This window comes from Orbicella faveolata, unplaced genomic scaffold (genome assembly GCF_042242905.1).
Source record: "Orbicella faveolata isolate gen_17 unplaced genomic scaffold, um_ofav_v1 contig_24, whole genome shotgun sequence".
In the NCBI taxonomy this organism is placed as follows: Eukaryota; Metazoa; Cnidaria; class Anthozoa; order Scleractinia; family Merulinidae; genus Orbicella; species Orbicella faveolata.
In genome coordinates this window covers 15,278,647-15,297,686 of record NW_028301552.1, presented here as the reverse complement: position 1 = coordinate 15,297,686, position 19,040 = coordinate 15,278,647, and the positions used below count along the sequence as shown (strand labels likewise).

General features: G+C 37.4%; 2 protein-coding genes and 1 pseudogene across 2 annotated transcripts; 1 reads left to right on the top strand and 2 right to left on the bottom strand.

Moving 5' to 3' along the window:
* Positions 1-1,042: 1,042 nt before the first annotated feature.
* On the bottom strand, positions 1,043-1,761 carry LOC149110582 (profilin pseudogene; annotated as a pseudogene).
* A 2,626-nt stretch (positions 1,762-4,387) lies between these two features.
* On the top strand, positions 4,388-11,243 carry LOC110065097 (ubiquitin thioesterase OTUB1-like). Its single transcript, XM_020772195.2, has 8 exons — positions 4,388-4,460; positions 6,700-6,755; positions 7,133-7,231; positions 7,792-7,910; positions 8,607-8,691; positions 9,672-9,728; positions 9,949-10,086; positions 10,903-11,243. Exons 1-8 carry the CDS (start codon positions 4,436-4,438, stop codon positions 11,110-11,112), a joined length of 789 nt encoding a protein of 262 aa, XP_020627854.1. The 5' UTR covers positions 4,388-4,435; the 3' UTR covers positions 11,113-11,243.
* A 422-nt stretch (positions 11,244-11,665) lies between these two features.
* On the bottom strand, positions 11,666-19,010 carry LOC110065098 (uncharacterized). Its single transcript, XM_020772196.2, has 9 exons — positions 18,930-19,010; positions 18,150-18,213; positions 17,066-17,195; positions 15,824-15,871; positions 15,253-15,291; positions 14,316-14,430; positions 13,983-14,037; positions 12,941-13,034; positions 11,666-12,053 (listed from the first exon to the last, which is right to left on the bottom strand). Exons 1-9 carry the CDS (start codon positions 18,983-18,985, stop codon positions 11,938-11,940), a joined length of 717 nt encoding a protein of 238 aa, XP_020627855.1. The 5' UTR covers positions 18,986-19,010; the 3' UTR covers positions 11,666-11,937.
* Between the last annotated feature and the right edge of the window lie 30 nt (positions 19,011-19,040).

Sequence of the window (19,040 nt, the reverse complement as noted above, 5' to 3'; positions counted from 1 at the left end):
ACCGTATGATTACTTATCAATAATATAAACATGAAAAAATTCGCGTGGAGGAAGTGCCGGAAGATCTTTCTTGAAGCCATTTTTTCTCATTCGAGAAAAAATTTCCGCACAAAATTTTCGTCATCATTTTACGTCATATCTTTGGCTTAGAAAATTTGCTACTGTCTTTCAGCCAATCATAATCCAGAATTACGATGTGTAATTTGCACTGGTGTTACACTTTTTGCACTGGTGTTACACTCGAATTGCACTGCTCTCAGCTAATCAGAACCGAAAATTTTTTTTTCATATATATTATTAGAATTTTTACCACAACTGCTGCTAATCTCGCAATCTGATTGGCCAATTTGCCGTTGTCGATAAGAGTCCATACCACGCTGCTCGCGTCAATGTGTCGCGCAATGCCTTTTTCAGCTCGCGCTTTGAAAAAAACATTTTCTTTGACGTTGATATTGTGGTAAAAAAACAAATCAAAATGTGGTTTAGCATGGACTGTACTCTTATCGACGAGTACGCGTCATTACTCTTTTCCAAAAATTTTTTTGTTTCTGCATGTTGAGTGAGTTTGCAAAAGTTTTTGAAAGGAAAGTCTGACGTGTACAATTAGCTCATTTGCATAGTGCAGCGCGTCCACTTTCAAGTCCGAGTCGATGTTTTCAATTGTCAACAAATCTTGACAAAGATTTCTTTCGTTATCTTTGATATTGTAGTAAAAAACAAATCGAATATGATTTAGCGTGATCTGTACTCTTATCGACAATGAGTACGCGTCATCATAGTGGCGCAGCCGAGTGAGTCCACAACATTTTGACCACTGTGATGACGTGTACTCGTTGTCGATAAGAGTACAGACCATGCTAAACCACATTCGATTTGTTAAGTATACCCGCAAGAGTTCTAAGACTAAGAGACGGTTATATGGCGAGTACGGAATGCGTAATATACTCGTAATACAGGATATATAAGGGACTCACGTTATGTAGTGGCCTGTGTGTGTGAGTAGAGTTGCCGTGTACTAGTAAGCTAAACGTTAAGAGTCGAGTAATTAAACCGTTGCCTGTTGGACTCTTTGAGTGGAAGTTGTTGGCGCTCGCGCGCGTTACAATATAACTATACAGGTTTATATACTACACTGTCTATGCTCTTCGTTTCATTATAAATGTACAGGAACATAATTTGCTACTAGCACAAAGTGTTCAACGTTACAAGTTCATACTCTCAAGGTAATCTGCAATCACTCCTACAGCTTTGTTTGCATTTCCTTGCTGCACTCCCTCCGCTGTGCGCGCTACAACTATTGCAGTCTTGCTTGCTTACAGTGTTACTCTAGCAAAATGCCTCTTTAAATATACTACTTTGCTGTCAATTTCTCGCACGAATATGTAGTCCTCTCCCTCCATGTAAACTTTGTGTGCCATGAACGATATAAAATATTTCCTTTTAAAGCACTCTGCGATGGTTTTTCCCTCGTGTTAGCTTAAGTTCAAAGCGCAAGGATGTTGGTCTGAAGTCCAATTTGCTCCGCCATCTAATCCGATAATGCAGGCCTTGTCGATATGCGCCTGACCAGACTGGTCCAGTGTTGGGCCTTGGATTGTTCGATAGGGTTATCAATGTAGTTGTCCCACGTCGCGGACATTTCTACGAAGGCTGTAAGTCTGCTCAATCGTTTGGTTAGCCGCCCGGTAACACTGCTAGATCCTGCTCAAAACTGTTCTTTTTATATAGCCATGCATTCCTCAATGTTGTGTAGAAATGCGGAATTACTGACACGATATTATGACTCAATATTTTAAGAACAATTTCCTTAAAAGCAGGAAGTTACGTCAACTCTAGCTAGAAGTGATTAGACAATAGCTTTAATTTCGTTGGTCAATATATTTAGTGGCGGATCTAGGTGACGGGCCTAGGGACGTCGTTTCCCCCCCCCCCCCCCCTATTTTGGTTCAAAAAAGAAGAAATCACAAAGGAGGAAAAGCCGGCAGGGCAAGCAAAACAAAACAGCCCCCCCCCCCCGGCTCCCTCTTAGCTCAAGGTCTGGATCCGCCACTGATATACGAAACTTTTTGAAGCCAAATAGATACTAGTCAGAAAGCATGAAGTTTATTCACCGACATCGAGGTAGCCATTATCACTTAACGGCTCCTTTTTGGTCAGAATAATTACGTTGTACCGTAAATCACATATTTTGTAAAATGGTAACTATAGACCATCAAGGACCGCGCATAGTATACCGTTCGAAAGGTATTTTTTGTAGGATTCCATATATCATACTAACAGCCATAGAGGAAGCCTCAGTTTGAATTGAAAAGCATTCAAAACGAAAAGCGAAAAATATCTCACTTCTTGTATACCGAGTTGAGGTATACCACCAAACTATGCAGCTCTTAATGTGCGGGTTATTGTAAGATATTAACTTGACCTTAAGGGTCTAAGAGAAAAAAGTTGCACAATTTGCACGGGTGGTTAATCAAATCTTACATAGGAGGGGGTGTGATTTTATACTTTCAAACGACAGATCTGTCCAAGACCTTTTTGCTGTTCAAATTTGATAAAAATTCGATATTGAGCATGTAATGGTTTTTTGTGCACCATGGCACTCTAGGGTTTGAGGATTTGAAAGGGTTAAGGTGGTCGTTATCTACTTTTGGGTCTGGAATAATTACGTTATCCCGATGACTTAACGGCTAATTTTGCGTCGCCTGAATAACCGTTGTCGGCCGGCATAGTTTTCGCCAGCATGACAGATTTCTACCGCAAAATAAACAAAAAATTTCTCAGCATGCTAGAGGTTGAGACAGAGATCTGGAACTGTCCCGGTTTTTTCACGTTCAGTCAGCTAATATATCAGATCAGTTTAAGTCGTAAAACGTTAAAAAAAAGTTTAGTTCTGAATAGCCATTCTTTCATTTCACATCATGACAACTTCTTTGTAATCTCAAAAACATTTATTTCTCCTTTAACTAATAATCTGTCATTCGCCTCACAGTATATGGAACGACTTACGACATCAGCGTCCTTCCTAACCAAAGTGGCAGTGCTTTGTCGTAGCGGTGAGGCCCGTCTGCAGTTTGTGCATTCGCTAAATCTGCCTCAAATATTACACTGCTTAAGGTCTAACGTATTAATTCTGACCCAGAAATAGCCGTCATGTCATGGGGATAAAGGCTACCCAAGGTACAACGTAATTATTGTCATTATTCTCAACAAAGAGTAGCCATTAAGTCATCGTGATAAACGGCTACCTTAATCCTTTTCATCCTAGGTTACGCATATACGCGTATCTAATGGTCGTGCTCTTTGTACCACTTATGACATCATCAATTTAAATGTCACTAGGTATGCTTGGTAAGCAGATGGTAGAGCTAGGATAGATCTATCCGCACAATAGTCGGGTTTGGACATCGACTGAATTTTGACGTCGCAAATTGAAAAACAACGTTATCAGTTTTGGTGCAAAAATGGTGGTAAAATGGCCCATTATACCTTATTGGTACCAGGAGCCATAATTATGGCTCCTGTTGGTACTAATTTTCGCGTCGCTTTAACTTCGCGATTTTCGCAATTTAAAAAAAATCGCGAACTAAAGCGACGCGAAAAAAAATTCCCGCGAAATTTAATACCCGCCTATATTTCTTGTTTTCTCAATTTAATGAAGAAACACAGGTCTACGTATTGTGTGTAATGTGTAAACGCTCTATGGCATGCCTACAGATGATAAGCAACAGTTTAACAGGCAAATTTCACTATCTGTGTTGCTTTGAACCTCTTTATCTGTATCGCTATCGTCATCTTCAAGTTCTTTCAGCACCTCTTTTGTACAGTCATTGAAATGGCCATATATCCCGGGTTCTTTGTAATTTGAAACGACAATCTGCTAATACTTTTCAAGTATTGCCTTGTTCCTTTCGCTAAGATCGATTGCAGCTGAAATCGCCCCAGAAATTGATTAGAGGCCTAAGAACTTTATGCCAATGGTATACATAGCCCTAATCTAATTCACGGCCACAATGTAAATATGTATTATACAATTGCAAAGAACGTTAAGCATAAGTATAATGTCTTTGACTATGGCTATGGTACACGATGCGGTTTCTATAGTTTGGTTTTGTTGTGAGTTGATAATTTCAGCAATAAGAAGTGTAAAATAATGATAATATTCTCGAAATAAAATGGTTTTTTTTGTTCATTTTCGCGAAAATTAATTCTCCAGGAAAATAATTTTGCACCCAAATTTTAATTTACAGGAAATCAAAACGGCTACGTAAAATTTTGGATATATAGACAAATAAAATGACGAAATTGCTGACTATAATAGTTCCCAAACTCTAGCAAGAACTATAAATTTCCAGCAGTCTTTCCTCGTCTTGTGGTCAGGGGGTAAAGTCACTCGTCATGAAACAAGGAGGCTTGGCTACCCAGTCATTTAGGTAAGATGGCGGCCTCAGAGTACTCAGACGGTAAGGGAACTAGCGTCAACCAGTGGCTTGTGTAATTGTTCTTTTACTTGGTGATTTGACTTAAATACTATATAAGTATTATTATCAGTGACTTGGATAACCCAGCTTCACTTGGCTGTTTTAATTCCCTTCTTTGTCGTGTCTCTTAACGCCGGAAAATTAACACGGGAAATTAAAATTCCCTGGCGAAATTTGAACAATCGTTCGGTTTTTATTCGTTGGCGGAAGATTTTCATATTTTTGACATATACGTAAACTTAATGCATATCGGTGAGTAAATATCAGCAGCTGGAATGTGTAATTATTTCGAAGTTAATTCAAGGTAGATGCCAGAGACTGGAAATATAACCTTCCAGCTGAGATGGCTGCAATTACGCCGCCAGCTGTGTTGGTTTAACAGCTGGTGATGCCTAATCGACTTTATCAAATTAATAAAGATCATGATGATGATGACAATGATGATGTTGGAGAAGCTTACAACCTTCCCCTGAGTATTATCAGTACACTCATTCGCCATGTCCACATCCCCCATAACACACCCTGTTTGCCCCTCAAAATTTTGCATAAGCATTGTCTTCAGTTTCTCTTGGGATGACTCTAATACCCAGGAGAAATGGGAAACAAAGGTTATGCGGAATTTTGGGGGGCAAACGAGGTGTATTATAGGGGATGTGGAAATGGCGAATTCTAACACAAATTCTGTTGGCAGCATTGTTACTTAAGCAGGTGTTTTAAGCTCATAAAGTGTATGCTCTATGTCCTCATTTAGCCAGTCAAGGTTTCTAATAGAAAAGTAACCAACAATCATAAATTTCATAGCTTCAGGTGCACTTTTACCTGGAAATTGTACTTCCCTGGTCAGCAGAATAACACACAAGTGAGCCTGAAGAGCTCAAGCACTCTGGTTGGCCTAACCAGTGAGACAGAGATTCTCTTCTCTTTCTGCTTGGTGAGAGATGATGTGGAACTTCTGCTCGTAATCTCTCAATTTCCTATTGTGCATGTGCAAACTATGTCAGCATGTCTGATGTGCTATGGTTTGTCATGGGAAATGTTTACCGGCAATCAAATTTTTACTTGTATTTTTGTCAAATTACTTGAATTCTGACTTTTCCAATGCTTATTTGTTAGAGAAACTACAGAAATTTTGTAAAGTTCTATAAAAAAAAAACTGAGCGACAAAGAAACCGATGAAGTAAACTAAAATTGGCTTCATTCTAGACCATGCAGTAGAGTGGATGCCTTGCAAAACATAGGTTTGCTGCAGCTAAACAAACTATCAACTTTCCCAATATGCTCCTTTGACAAAGAAAAGTTTGTGCAGCATGTTTCTGGAACTGTGCAAACAGCAAAAGATCAAAGATTGCCAGTTGTTCATTGGACAAAAGGTTTGAATTTGATGCCTATGTGATGAACCCATGTCAGTGCAGTGTTGCCTGCAATTTTGTAGTGAATCACAAGGCAGCAGATATTGTTGGTAGTCTCGCAGAGAGACAGTTTTTATAATTTATTTATCCCTGGTTGTTAACGGTGGCTGATCAAATGATTGAACAGTTGCGAGCAGAGCTTCTCACCTCTCACTAACCAGAAAGAGTAGGGAATCTTTGTCTTGCAGGGTATGGTAGGCCTGAGTTAAACTTGTTTTCCAGTTAGCCTGTTTATGGTCAACTCTCGATATGGTAATATCATTATCATCTTTATTCAGTTGGTAAAGGTGATTAGGTATCACACTAATTGAAAAACCAATAGAAAAAATATGATATACATAGCAATAACATTCAAACTCCTGGGTGCTAGGACTATAGTAGTCAAGTGGCTATTAGCCTCATTTTCTATGTGAAACCACACTTGCTACTGTCTATGATAGAGCAATAGCTTATCACCTTTGTGGACCATGCTAACTTTCTGGATAGTGCTGTTCATTTTTCCATTTGATTACATCGTCAACTCAGTGAGAGGGGTTAATTGTTGCACAATATCATCTATAGATTATGTATTACGTGGTTTGTCATGTTTTGTCACTCATTTGTTCTTTGCTTGCAGCTAATAGCTTTCTTTTACCTTTCTACCCTCCCACCCTTTAGGCATAACCTGGAGTGTTATTGTCGATCTACTTTGTGCTTCATAGATTGTTTGACTATAAAATTTTGGTTTGCCAAACTCCTTGTGGACTGTTTTTAAATGCAAACGATTTAGAGTTTAAGAGGTTACATCCATACCCTTTTTTTTTTGTTTGCAGTTGCGGGGAACTATGATGATGCCATTATAGCTCAAGTTGACAACATTCAGAAAGAGGTATTGTTGTCTGAATTTAAAATGAAAAAGGGAATATCATTTCAGTTTCTAATTCTTTTTTATTCCTTTTCAAAAACACTATTTTGCACTCAGGTTTAATTCTATCATGAAGCTGTTTCTGTAGCATGAATTTTAAAACTACTGGGTGATGCACTTTCATTCCTCCCTTAGTGGTTTCTCAAGTTTCATTAACAATCTTTTATTACTCATTTCTGCACGTGGCCTAAACTGCGAGAAGAACAGCTCTAGTAGTGTACCTTATCCAAGAGCAAAGCATAAGGATATTTCCCTGGTTAAAATTGTCAATCTTACTTCAGCCCTGCTTATTTTCAGCTTATAGAAACTTGTAACTTGACATTTTACTCTTTTGATACCAGATAGCAGAAAATAATCAACTTGTAAGTGAGAAACTGGACATAACCTGTTTACAAAAGGAATACGCTATTGATGATTTTGTATACCAAACCAAAATAAAGGTATGTAGATTTTTGTGGCCTCCAGGTAACTGAAAGGGTAGAGATTTCACAACTTGAGGCATATTAAAGGGTAGAGAAATCTTTCATTTGGATATAATGTGAACAGAAGCTGAATAAATGAAACCTGTTTTTTGGGTAACACTTCTGTTGGAAATGCTTGATGTTTGCCCATAGTATTGTTCATTAACTTCATTCCAAGGGCTTAGAAAAGGGATGCAGTGTTCTTAAGTAGGTATGTGAAAGGGATACCTTTTTTTCAACAAAAGGTTATATGAGAGGATTACCTTTTCTGTTAAAATGGGTAAGGGGTTGGACCTCGGGGCGGAAACCTCCTGGTACAAAGGTTTGTAGGATAGCCCTGTGCTTTTGGCAAAATAATAGGATTAGCAAACTGGTTATGACTTGTGCTAGTGTAGGAAGGAAATTATCCTTGTCTTTTTTTAGTTTTGTCTTTCAAGCAATCCTTCAGTCAAGTTATTTGGTACTGAATGCTGTGTACTGTACAGTTAAGGCTTTACATGCAATGCATAATGTCCTTTACTTTTATTTTTATTTTTTAGGACCTAAGCTTAAACTACTCACATGTTAGGAAGACTAGAGGTGATGGCAATTGCTTCTACAGGGCTTTTGGATTTGCATACCTTGAAGAACTGATTGGTAATCAGTTAGAATATGACAGGTATTCCAAAAGTAGACAGACATATTTTATAAGATTGAATTTTTCCTTGCCAGTAAATTTTTTTTTGTTAATTTTCTCCACAAAAATTGACACCACTGGCGAAATTATACATACAAACATCACATGAAGAATCTTGGTGCTGTTTATTTCAAATGTCTCCTTCGCTCAGAAACAAAACTCAATGGATATGCATCAGTGATTCATTGCCAGAGTAATCAATCACTCTTGAGCAAGAGGTCATTGTAATAGATTGACATGCATTGCTGTGTTTTACATCTCTTCATGTTGTTTCACTCATCAATTGTAGTCCAATAAAAATATATATTATATATATCTAATAAATTATATATATATCATATATAAGCTAAGCGTATATCCACGTTAAATAAAGCATTCATTCATTCATATATATTGTAAATCCAATTAAAGCGACTTCCTGAAAATTGCAAAAATTAATACCCAGCTACAAAAAGCAGCCTTTCTCAACAGCAAAAATTACTTCCTGTAAAATGCACAAAACCACTGATCCGCAAAATTAAACTCCCGCCAAAATTTTTTGCCACGTGGTAGATTGGTAATTAAATGCTCATCCTGCAGTTACATACCCAATAGCCCATCTTCAATATATCAAAATTCTGACATTGCTCGGAGGCTTTTTACCCAAAATTCCAAAAACTTTTGTTACCTTTATTACAGGTTTAAAACTCTAGCCTCGCAAAGTAAAGATGAACTTGTCTCTCTTGGATTTCCATCTTTTACAATAGAGGACTTTCATCAAGTTGTAAGTTCTATTTTAATTTACTTTTACATTTATTCTATATCAATGTAGTAGAAGAGATGGTTGTGGAATGGTAAGCACATTCAAAGCAGACTGGGTGACCTGTACAGGGACTCACTATGATGTGTTCTTGAGCAAGACACTTTACCCTCAGGGCATGTTGAAAACATGAAATGGCACTATGGTTAGTCTTAATAGCATTCTGGTTAGCCTAAGTATCACTGAATCGACAGTGGTTGGCTCTCAGTAGTTGTAAGGATTAACCCTTACAGACACCCATATCCCACATTCACTCTTACCTGAAGTTCCATTTCAACATTTCCACATTTCGTGTTTTAAACATGCTTACTCCCACGGTTCTTCTCTCTACCCAGGTATATAAATGGGTATTGAAAAACTATTAGGGCAACCTCACAAACTACTGACTAGTCACCAGTAATGGATGAGCATTCCATCTTTTTGGGGGCAGGGGTGTGGTGGAAGGAAGCAACTCTGCTAGTTGTTTCATGCTACAGAAACCAGGGTATTATATATGTACAATGGAGCGTGGTCTAAGCAAGTGGACAATTTGTCATAACAAGGTGGTGATGACTTTCACCCTCTGGGTGGAAGCCATTAAAAAGAACAAAAGCTGAGTTTTGCAAGGTGATTTTAATAAGTAAATGTAGATGAAAGTCCTCTTTGTATTCCCACAAAGGCAAGTCAAACACATTTGATGAAAATGTGGTAACAACAAAGAATGTGACCAAGAAGAGAAACATGAGTGGGTTGGTAAATAAATCTTGAGTTCTAGAGGATTTTTGTTCTTGGAAGTTACCAACTAGAGGTTGCAGCTGAATTTCAAGCACTAGAATATTGAATTAACTTCCAAAAAAAATTGGTTACCTTCTGAAACAATTTTTACATTTATACATAAATTTTATGAAATGACTAGGTATTCTAGTTATTAAAAACTAACTGATTTTGCTTTGCTTGAATGACAGTTTATGGAAGCAATTGAATCTGTTGGAAAAAATCAGTCTGTTGAGCAATTATTAAAGGTGAGGATCTGAGAAGAACATAGTAACCTGGAGCGTTATTTGTAGTACTTGTCATCAATCTTAGTCACTCTAATGTGTGGTCATCAGATAACTGGAGGTTTTAAAACTCCTGTTTAAGGTAATTGTGAGGGATTTTTTAATTGTCTTTATAATATAATTTGAATAACATAAATTTAATTATTATTTCAAGATAAATATGGTTGTTTTTCTTCTCTTTCAGACTTTTCAAGATGAGGGTATTTCAAATTATATTGTTGTATATCTACGACTGTTAACATCTGCACAACTTCAGAAAAAGGCTGATTTTTTTGAGAACTTTATTGAAGGAGGAAGAACGGTACAAGAATTCCGCAGCCAGGTGAAATTTATTTCTAATTTTAACGACCTGTCTAGAGCAAGAAAATCAAAGTTGTTCTGACTTGTAATAAGTGATAGAATAACAACACTAGATTGGCAGGTGATATCAATTTTTATGTGAAACATTTTATGCTAGAAGTGCCAAAAATGTTCCTTCTCTTGTACTGGAAAATTAATTTGTACAGTAAATCGGCTTGACAAAGACATCTAACAAATGATCAAATAGTAGAACCATGACAGATAATGTTATTGAGCTCATTTCCTTGGTGAGCTTATTTTGAAGGGGCTTGTCATTTGACAGATTTTTGCATGCAAGTTTGAGGGGCCATTAAGCCCCATTAATTCCCCATTTCAGATGTTAACCAGCTTTACTCCTGCAACAAACGCCATCCAAAATAAACCATCAGAATACTTTATTTCCAGTCCAATAAATTTCTTGAGCTCTTTTTCAAGAGACATGCTTAAGTGTCCATATTACCCAGTTGTGTCACCGAGACATTTTTAAACATAACAAATAAAGAAAAAGTGACAAGTAACTAATAAACAAACCACATTAGCCTATAGGAAGCTTTCATTTTACACTAGGCTACAATAGATCAATTTTGATATATTAAAATTCAGCCTAAGACAATAGACCTCAGTAGGCTTTGGGGAATAACTACAGAGTTTGTTGAGTTTTAATATATCAAAATTGGTCCATTGGTACATGATTGTAACAAATCAAAATACGTGGGAGAAAGTCAGTGTCAGTTGAGATATTCCACCTGAACATCGACATGAGTGGACTTACATGAAATTCTCATATTTTTCTCATCAGGAAGTTGAGCCTATGGCCAAAGAAAGTGACCAGATTCATATCATAGCACTGACTGATGCACTAGGTGTATGTGTCCGTGTGGTGTACATGGACAGAGGTGGAAATCAATCTGTCAATCAGCACGACTTTCCTGAAGATGGCTCAAGGCCTTTGGTCAATTTACTGTACCGGCCTGGACATTATGACATATTGTACCAAAAACAACTCTGACATAACTTTTTCAAAAAAATATATTTTTTATTGCTTTGACTGAATTTGAGTTAACTGTGGCATATTTATTTAGAATACATTAAAAATGGTTTGTACAGATTTGGGAATAAAAATAGTTGTTATGTTTGAAACTTGTCATACAGATTTCTGAAGCAAGAGTCAAGGTTTTGTTGTAGGCACATAGAAGAATACTGCAAACTAAAGCTCTCTTTTGAAATAGAAAACATAATTATTGCAATTATTTAAGTGTGTTTTTGAACTCACCGAAACACAAGTGGGAGTTTAGGAGAACAAGGAATGCTGTGGGAACACAAGCCTTGTAAGTTTTCACAGTGTGTTTTCTCCCAAAACTTTCACGGGTATTCATGACTTTATAATGTTTTCTAGTGATTAATAATCACAAGTTACATCTTTCACCAAGAACAAAATCTAAATACACACCTATCAGCATGGGCTTAAATTGCGGAGGGTTCTTGGCATTTGCACTTGGGAAGGGAGTCTTTCCAGAGGGAGTTATTATCAGTAGTAATAAATCCAAGAAATGAATCATAAAAGTCGCAACTGAGCTTATGCCTTTAATTCTCAGCAAGTGGGTTTAAATGAGGTAGGAAGTATTTTTTTCAGGCTTTCCCTGTAATTGTAGTGATTATTTCTCATTGATTCTTGATAATGTTACTTAAAGAATGGTGACTTGCTCTGCACTGAGGTCCTTCAGCTGCCATCTTGAGCCATAATTTTCAGAGCTTAATTATTTTCTTTAAATGCTACACAGCATGTATCTGTTATGAAAACCTACACTCAAGAGTTTAACAGATTAATTTATTATCAAGATTTCTTAAAGCTCTCAGCATAAAGGTAGATCTCAGCTGATTCTTTTCTGCTTGCTTGAGGTTTACATTTCCTAACTTTACTGAAATTTCCCTCTAGTGTCTTGATAAAATCTGAAAAATCAGAAGTCATATCAGTCAAAGATAAATATTCAATTCCAGCACCATCCGAGTACAATAAGACCATCCATTGTTTTTCTGCCTTTCATATCATCTCTGCATTACAAAACACCTGGTCTTCCATGTGTCCCAGCTGATACTTTTACGTGAGGGATTAATACAAAAATGTAGCTGTTATTGCAGCTGAGTCTGGGATGATTATTATAGTCTTTGGTTGAGAAAGCACATGAACAAAGAATGAGGTTCAACTAGTCATTGAAGCAGATTAACCCAGTCACCTTGTTTGTATGTTAACCTGCTATGCACTACAATAACAGCTGTTTCACCTCTTATCTATATGAAAGATGTCCATGTTGACTTAGGTGTTTAGGTAAGGACAACAAGAATAAGTACCCCTTTCCTCTTTTTAAGCACCTTTTCTTCAGTCCTTAAGACAACATAAGTGCCCCATGTACTAACTCAAATCATTTCTGTTGAAGCCTGTGATTGCCCCCAAAGACTTGTACTACCCATAAACTACCAGCCATCTTGCCAAGTAAATTTGGTTGCTTAATACAGGTTTCCTCTTGTAGTCATAAACAGCTTACTGTAAGGAGTATTTTGAGGTTTATAGTTCCGTACAAAGGATGGCTGGCTGATTATGAGAACCTACACGTGTACAAATTTAACTGAGAGATATATTTCATTAGGTATTTCCCAATTTATTACTACCAACAGGAGAGCTAACCATACTGTGTTTTAAATAAGGTACAATCTGACTTTGTGTTAGCTTTAGGAGTGTCAAATAAATGTACTTTCAATTAGCTATCATTCTTTGTAGAAAACATAATTAGACCATTAAAAACTTTGTGAACATTGTAAGAATTCATTTTTACACGTACCTTGTGTGCCATAGCCATCCCAGAGTTTGCAAAGGAAAATCCCACCAGGCTTCAAAACAGATTTCCCAAAATCCAGGGCTGACTCACAGAGGCTCTGTACATCAAACATACAAGTTAAGTTAGGTTTACTTTAGTTTGTGGGAGATGTAGTAAGTGATGATTAGTGCCACAGGCCAGGACAGACATCTGACAAGGGTCACTGTGTTGTGGTCTATACATCACAACTTTGAGTGTGTTCCTTTGGGGTGATCTGGATAAGGATCAGTGATCCAAGATCACTCGGATCATAGTGCATCAAAGGAACCGATGAATCCATGACCAGAGTGGATTAATTGGTTTCTTTGATGCACCATGATCCGAGTGATCTTGGATCACTGATCATGATCCAGATCACCCCAAAGGAATGCACTCTTAATCACGCAAAACAATTTATTACGGATGCACCATTATTTTTTGAGGGGAGGGGCACTTTTCTGGGTAATGAAATTTTTTTTCTCACCTTTAGATTGTGCATGATTTTTTTTTGGTGAGCAATAGCTTGTGCAAGAATTTTTTTAACATCAGGAATCAACCTGGATAGTAGCAAAGGACTTGCTCAATTTTTTCCCCATGGCTCCCCTTTTTCCAGGCTTTCATTGCACCACTGCTTTTGCGTACATAACTGCGATGATCATCAATGTCTTCACAATTTTTTTGTCAGCAGTTTTTGCTGTGCAGGAATTTTTTGGGGGAGGGAGGGGGTGAGGAAATTCCCCAACCCCACTCCCCTCAAAATAATGGTCCACCCCTTATCACTGTGCCATTTTCACTGAGGTGTAAAAAGAGGTAGCAGCAAACTGCTGCTTATAAGGCAACCAGTGATGGGCCAAGCAACATTTATGGTCAGGACAAAGAAGAAGGGGATTAGATATGGAATTAGGGGAGAATGTCTGTGTAAGAATATGTAAATCCGGGGACATTGCCTCATAAAAATTTCCCATCACCAGTCTTGGCCTGGGGTTCAACTGCATGGAAAAGCTAGTGATATGTGCATTAGACTAACCAAGATGGCTTCATGACTCATTGTGTGGTTTCCACTTGCATTTGGAGCCATATCACTGAAAAATAAACAAACACAATGCCAAGTTAACAAAAACAATATTTCAAGGTTTATAGAAAACAAGATGATCAAGGTTGTGGTCTAGGAAAAATTATGAGGAGCCCAAAGGTTCCTAACCATGAAATCCTGGGTGCCCATCACAAAACTTGTGTGAAAAAAGTAAGTTTTTCCAGTTACCCAAAGGCAAAAGTTAGTCCCCTGTGGCACCCAGGCACTCCTAGAGCACAGCCTTGATGATGTTGGTGATGCTAACATTTTCCCTAAAAACTGTTGTACCTCATAATAACATCAGCACCAGCAGGAGGCAATATTGAGAGGATCTGTCTCTGTGTAGTAGCACTTGTAAAGTCGCATCTTGATAGAATAGTTGCTCCATGAATATCATCAATTTCTGTAAAAAAGGAAATGACGAAAAAAAAGGAAACATAAGATGATGAAAGAATTGAGATAGTAAGACTGAGGTGATTTGAGATAGCAAGACTTATAGTGATAGTGTGTAGTGTAGCCAATGGGCGAATGGCATTCATGGTAGAACGCTCGTAGATTTACACTAAAACTCAATAGATGCCTGCTTAAGGGAAATATTCTGTTTTGCAATGGTAAAAAAGTAAGGTTATTATACCAATAATTTGCTCTTGTTGGATATGAGATGATCATAAACAACTCCTTGTTGGTTAAATATCTTACATCCCATAGTAGTGTTATAATAATATTATTATATAACCACCAGTGAAGTACCAGGATTTTTCCTTTTACTAAAAAATCATATCTTCATTGCGTGCAGTGAAGATACTATTTTTATCTTTCACACTGTGAAGATATCATTCCTTTTTTATAACATATTTCTCTTGTCCCTTTAATTACACTTAAATTTGTTGATCTATGATCGAAACATCTTTGTATCTTCTTCAGTCATCTTCGGCAATCTTCGGTAATCTTCAGAAATGTTCTGAAAATGTTCGGAAGCGCTCGTCTGGCCTTCGGAACAATTTTGGAGAATCTTCGGAAATCTTTGGAGAGTAGTCGGAAATCTTCAGAAAATTGTCAAAAACGTCGTCATTAGTATGTTCATACAATAAACAGAATATTACATGCCTGCTTGTGGATACGAATTTTATCATCTTGTCTTCAACTCAATATCTCAATATCGAGTTGAACCTCAAAGATAAAATTCATATCATGTAATATCCTCTATATCATTTCAAATCAATACCTAGTAAATCCACAGCAATGACAAGGCCATCCCAATAACCTGTAAAGAATTCAAAATAAGACACAGAATATATGCCCCGAAGGATACACTGCATTTACACAAGATTTCCATCATACAGTGAAACCTGTATTTAGCGGACACCCTTGGGACCTTCACTAGTGTCCACTTGATACAGGGTGTCTGTTCAAAACAGGTTCTAATGTGTTATGCAATAATAGTTTATTATTAACTATTATGAATGCAGGTTTATTTTACAGTAAATGTGGGAAGAAAATTTTGGGACTTCAGCTGGTGTCCACTTAATAGAGGGTGTCCGCTTAACATGGGGTTGCTTAATACAGGTTTCACTGTATGTGCATTTTTATGCATTGGTTTCTTCATTACAGACCTCAAAATTCATAAATATGCAAACTACAGTGTTTTTATAATGTAGGATTTGAATTGAAAATTAAAAAATTTAATTTAAAAAATTCAATTTAAAAAATCACCCGTCATAGAGTAGATCATGCAAGTCTTTAAAATATTATTTTTATTATTCCACCAAGTAACAAGAGTCTGCTAAAGTACCAACCAGTTTTCTGTGTTAACACTCTGTCTACAGCCACTTGGGTCCAAGAACCTATCCAAAAACAATATAGCATATTATTACAGGGAAACAATACCATCCCTAAGGTTATCCTCAAGCGGCGTGGAGGAAGGCCAAAGACAACCTGGCCAAGAACTGTGACAGCAGACCTCACAGAGCTTGGCTCAGTCCAGGCAGAGGCTGAAAGATTGCCAGGGACCACGAGATGGGGATGAGTGAGTGTGTGATTAAAGGGTGTCACAAAATTTTGAAGCAGGTGCCTTTATTGTCACCTTTTACAGAACAAGACAAACAGCCCAGCTGAATGACCAGCCAAGATTGAGGAGATGGTGATTTTAAACAGCAGTGGGCAACTTGACAGCCCTGTTACCAACCTTTCATGCAGCCTCAGAAGGTGGCCAATACTGAAGGTGATACTTATATCTCCAGACCTGTGGGCAATTACTGATCATATACTTACTGCAGGAACATCTTGAGAATTCTTTGCCAGCCGTCAGATGTTACTATTTTTTATAGTAATAGATGTCCAACAGAAGCAATAAATTATTAAATGTAGACATGATAAATGCAAATGCAGCCATAACACTACTAAAGAAAACACCTGAAAAAATTTTCAGGTCTTTTTTCCAAGATTGTTATGACTGCATTTGCATTTATCATCATGTCGCTATTATTTTCATTTAAGGAAAAGGCTTTTAATAACTCTTTACTAAGCTAATCTTACTAATTATTTTAAAATAAGGTCTTTTACTAGCACATATACTATGGTAACCATACCGTTGTTTACAATTTTCTTTTTTTTATTCTTTTTGTAGCATGTTCATGTGAGTAAGTAAGTAAAGTCTACATACGAGCCAAGTGGCCCATCAGGCCGGAGCTTATCCCGGTTTCTGTAGCATGAAGCGACTAGGAGTATTTCTACTCCCCCCTGGATGGGATGCTAGTCCATCACAGGGTCACCCCCAGCATTAAGTTTGCCAGTACCCATTTATACACCTGGGTGGAGAGAGGCACTGTGAGAGTAAAGTGTCTTGCCCAAGAACACAACACAATGTCCCCGGCCAGGGCTCAAACCTGGACAGCTCGATCCGGAGAAGAGCGCACTAACCATGAGGCCACTGCGCCTCCCATGGCATGTTCATGTGCCTTTACTTTATCTCCTTTGATCATTGGTACTGGTGAAAAAAGAAAAGAAAATAATGAGAAAGCTCGTTATTTATTTGTTACCTGGGCTTGCACCACAGTCAATTATAACTCTTCCAGGTCGAAGGAAATGGAACTTGTCATCCAACTCAATCAGTTTATAGGCGCTACGACAACGATAGTTGTCTTCATGAGCTTTCTTCACATAAAAATCCTGCATTGTATCAAAATTCAACCAGAATCAATCGTAAGGACAGCTAAAAGAGTTTTTATGATAACTGCAGAAATTCCCGCTTGCTCATTGGCTAATTTTTATCGTCAATAAGCGGACAGACACATGAATTTATAATTTATGCAATGCGTCAACAAGCAAGAGCGGACAATTTGACAATTTGTTATTGACAATAAATTTTGTCATAACATTGTCAAAGTAGTCTGCAGATCCACTCAGATATCACTTTGTGGATCCACAGCTACTTTGACATTGTTATGACGAAAGTCATGATCAATAACAGGATAGACGCGAGAAAAACTGACGTCAGTTTGTTAAATAGAGTAAAAGAAATGAGGACAAACAACTAGATTATTACAAGTTCTTCCAAAAGGGAATAGCAACCTTTCCTCATTTACACCACTGACTCTATGCAGAATCCCAGGTTTACCTAGTACCTACAATCCTGGTCAAAATTGTTGTGGGCGGTAGAGAGAGAGTAAGGTTTTTCAGTCACGCATAACATAATCCCTCCCCTTTACCCCCTTACCCCATTCAACTTTGATCTCTATGGGCTGTACTGGTGGCATTTCAATCGCACTGGTCCACGGCAACATTGTGGGAAGGGGGGGGGAGGGGAGCTCAATACATGATAATTTGTAACATGTAGTGATAAAAATATCGGCTTTTTTATGCCACATCTTCTTTTGACCGAGATTGTAGTTATTAATAATTTAAATAGCCATGGGCATATTATTTTTTTTCTTATGCTTTAGTATTCAGGCAACTATAATTGCCTTCAATTACTACTGTTACAGTCTAAATTTAAATTTTTAAGACAGTTTGAAGGTTTCAAACATTACTGAGAAAAATTTACTTGTGTTGGTCGGACAGTAACAATCTTTGAAAATAACATTGTAAGGAGAGACCAAATTACTACTAAAACTGTTTTCTTACTGTTTGTTGTCTCTTGATCCATCTTGGCCGATTGCTTCCCTTAGTAGCAGACCTTGCAGGTATTCTGCAAAGATACAGAATTACAAAGTGTAAGAATTGGTTGTTGTAGTTGTAAAACAGCACTAAAATGTCATTTAGATCTGTGCACTACCACTATGAACAGAAATGTTTTGTACATCATCTAACTTGCAATGTTTCATCTGCAAACACAGAGTCGTAGTTGCATATGTGGTGAAAAACACATTACTTGGAAAAAACCCTGCATGTGTCATCTGGCTACATCTGTCAACAAAATTAAACAAAATTCGGGCAAATTCCTTTTTGCCTGTCATAAATACGACGAGATTTCAGTGGCCTTATGATGTTCGGATCAAAAGGGTACTTCTGTAGTAGTATATAAGTGAGCTAAACTTAAACATGGCGTATTCATGTGTACTGATAGTTTAACAACAATAAACAATTCGCAAGATGGGAAGATTTTAGATCAACTTTTCAGTTCGCAGTTTTTATAGCTAAGTTGTATTTTCAAATCATACTCCTTGCAAACAAATTGTACTGAATACTATAAGCTTGTTTAACTTCTCTAAAATTGCAATAATATTATTAATGGTGATTTGACATTTTAGTACACGAAGTACACGCTACAAAATTGACCACCATGTGGAGCTCCTGTTTTACTAGATGTCACTGCCATTTTACGATGTTAATTTAAGCTTAAGGCTGAACGCGTTATTTTCGTCCATTTAAACCTAAGAGACAAATTAAAAAAAGGAAAAATACCTTGCAAATCCAAATCTTTTCCGCAAAATTTGAACAACACCGCTAGTTCGAATCATTGGAAGTTCTATTTTTGAAAGAAAACCCGCTGACCGAAATCACGCCATCGTTCCC

Bases quoted from the DNA above. Each gene is read 5' to 3' on its own strand.
- LOC110065097 (XM_020772195.2), top strand. From the start codon at position 4,436: ATGGCGGCCTCAGAGTACTCAGACG. The intron at 6,756-7,132 runs GTATTGTTGTCT...TTTTGATACCAG, and splicing joins TTGACAACATTCAGAAAGAG to ATAGCAGAAAATAATCAACT. The intron at 9,729-9,948 runs GTGAGGATCTGA...CTTCTCTTTCAG, and splicing joins CTGTTGAGCAATTATTAAAG to ACTTTTCAAGATGAGGGTAT.
- LOC110065098 (XM_020772196.2), bottom strand. From the start codon at position 18,985: ATGATTCGAACTAGCGGTGTTGTTCAAATTTTGCGGAAAAGATTTGGA. The intron at 17,196-18,149 runs GTAAGAAAACAG...GATACAATGCAG, and splicing joins GGATCAAGAGACAACAAACA to GATTTTTATGTGAAGAAAGC. The intron at 14,038-14,315 runs GTACAACAGTTT...TTTATTTTTCAG, and splicing joins GGTGCTGATGTTATTATGAG to TGATATGGCTCCAAATGCAA.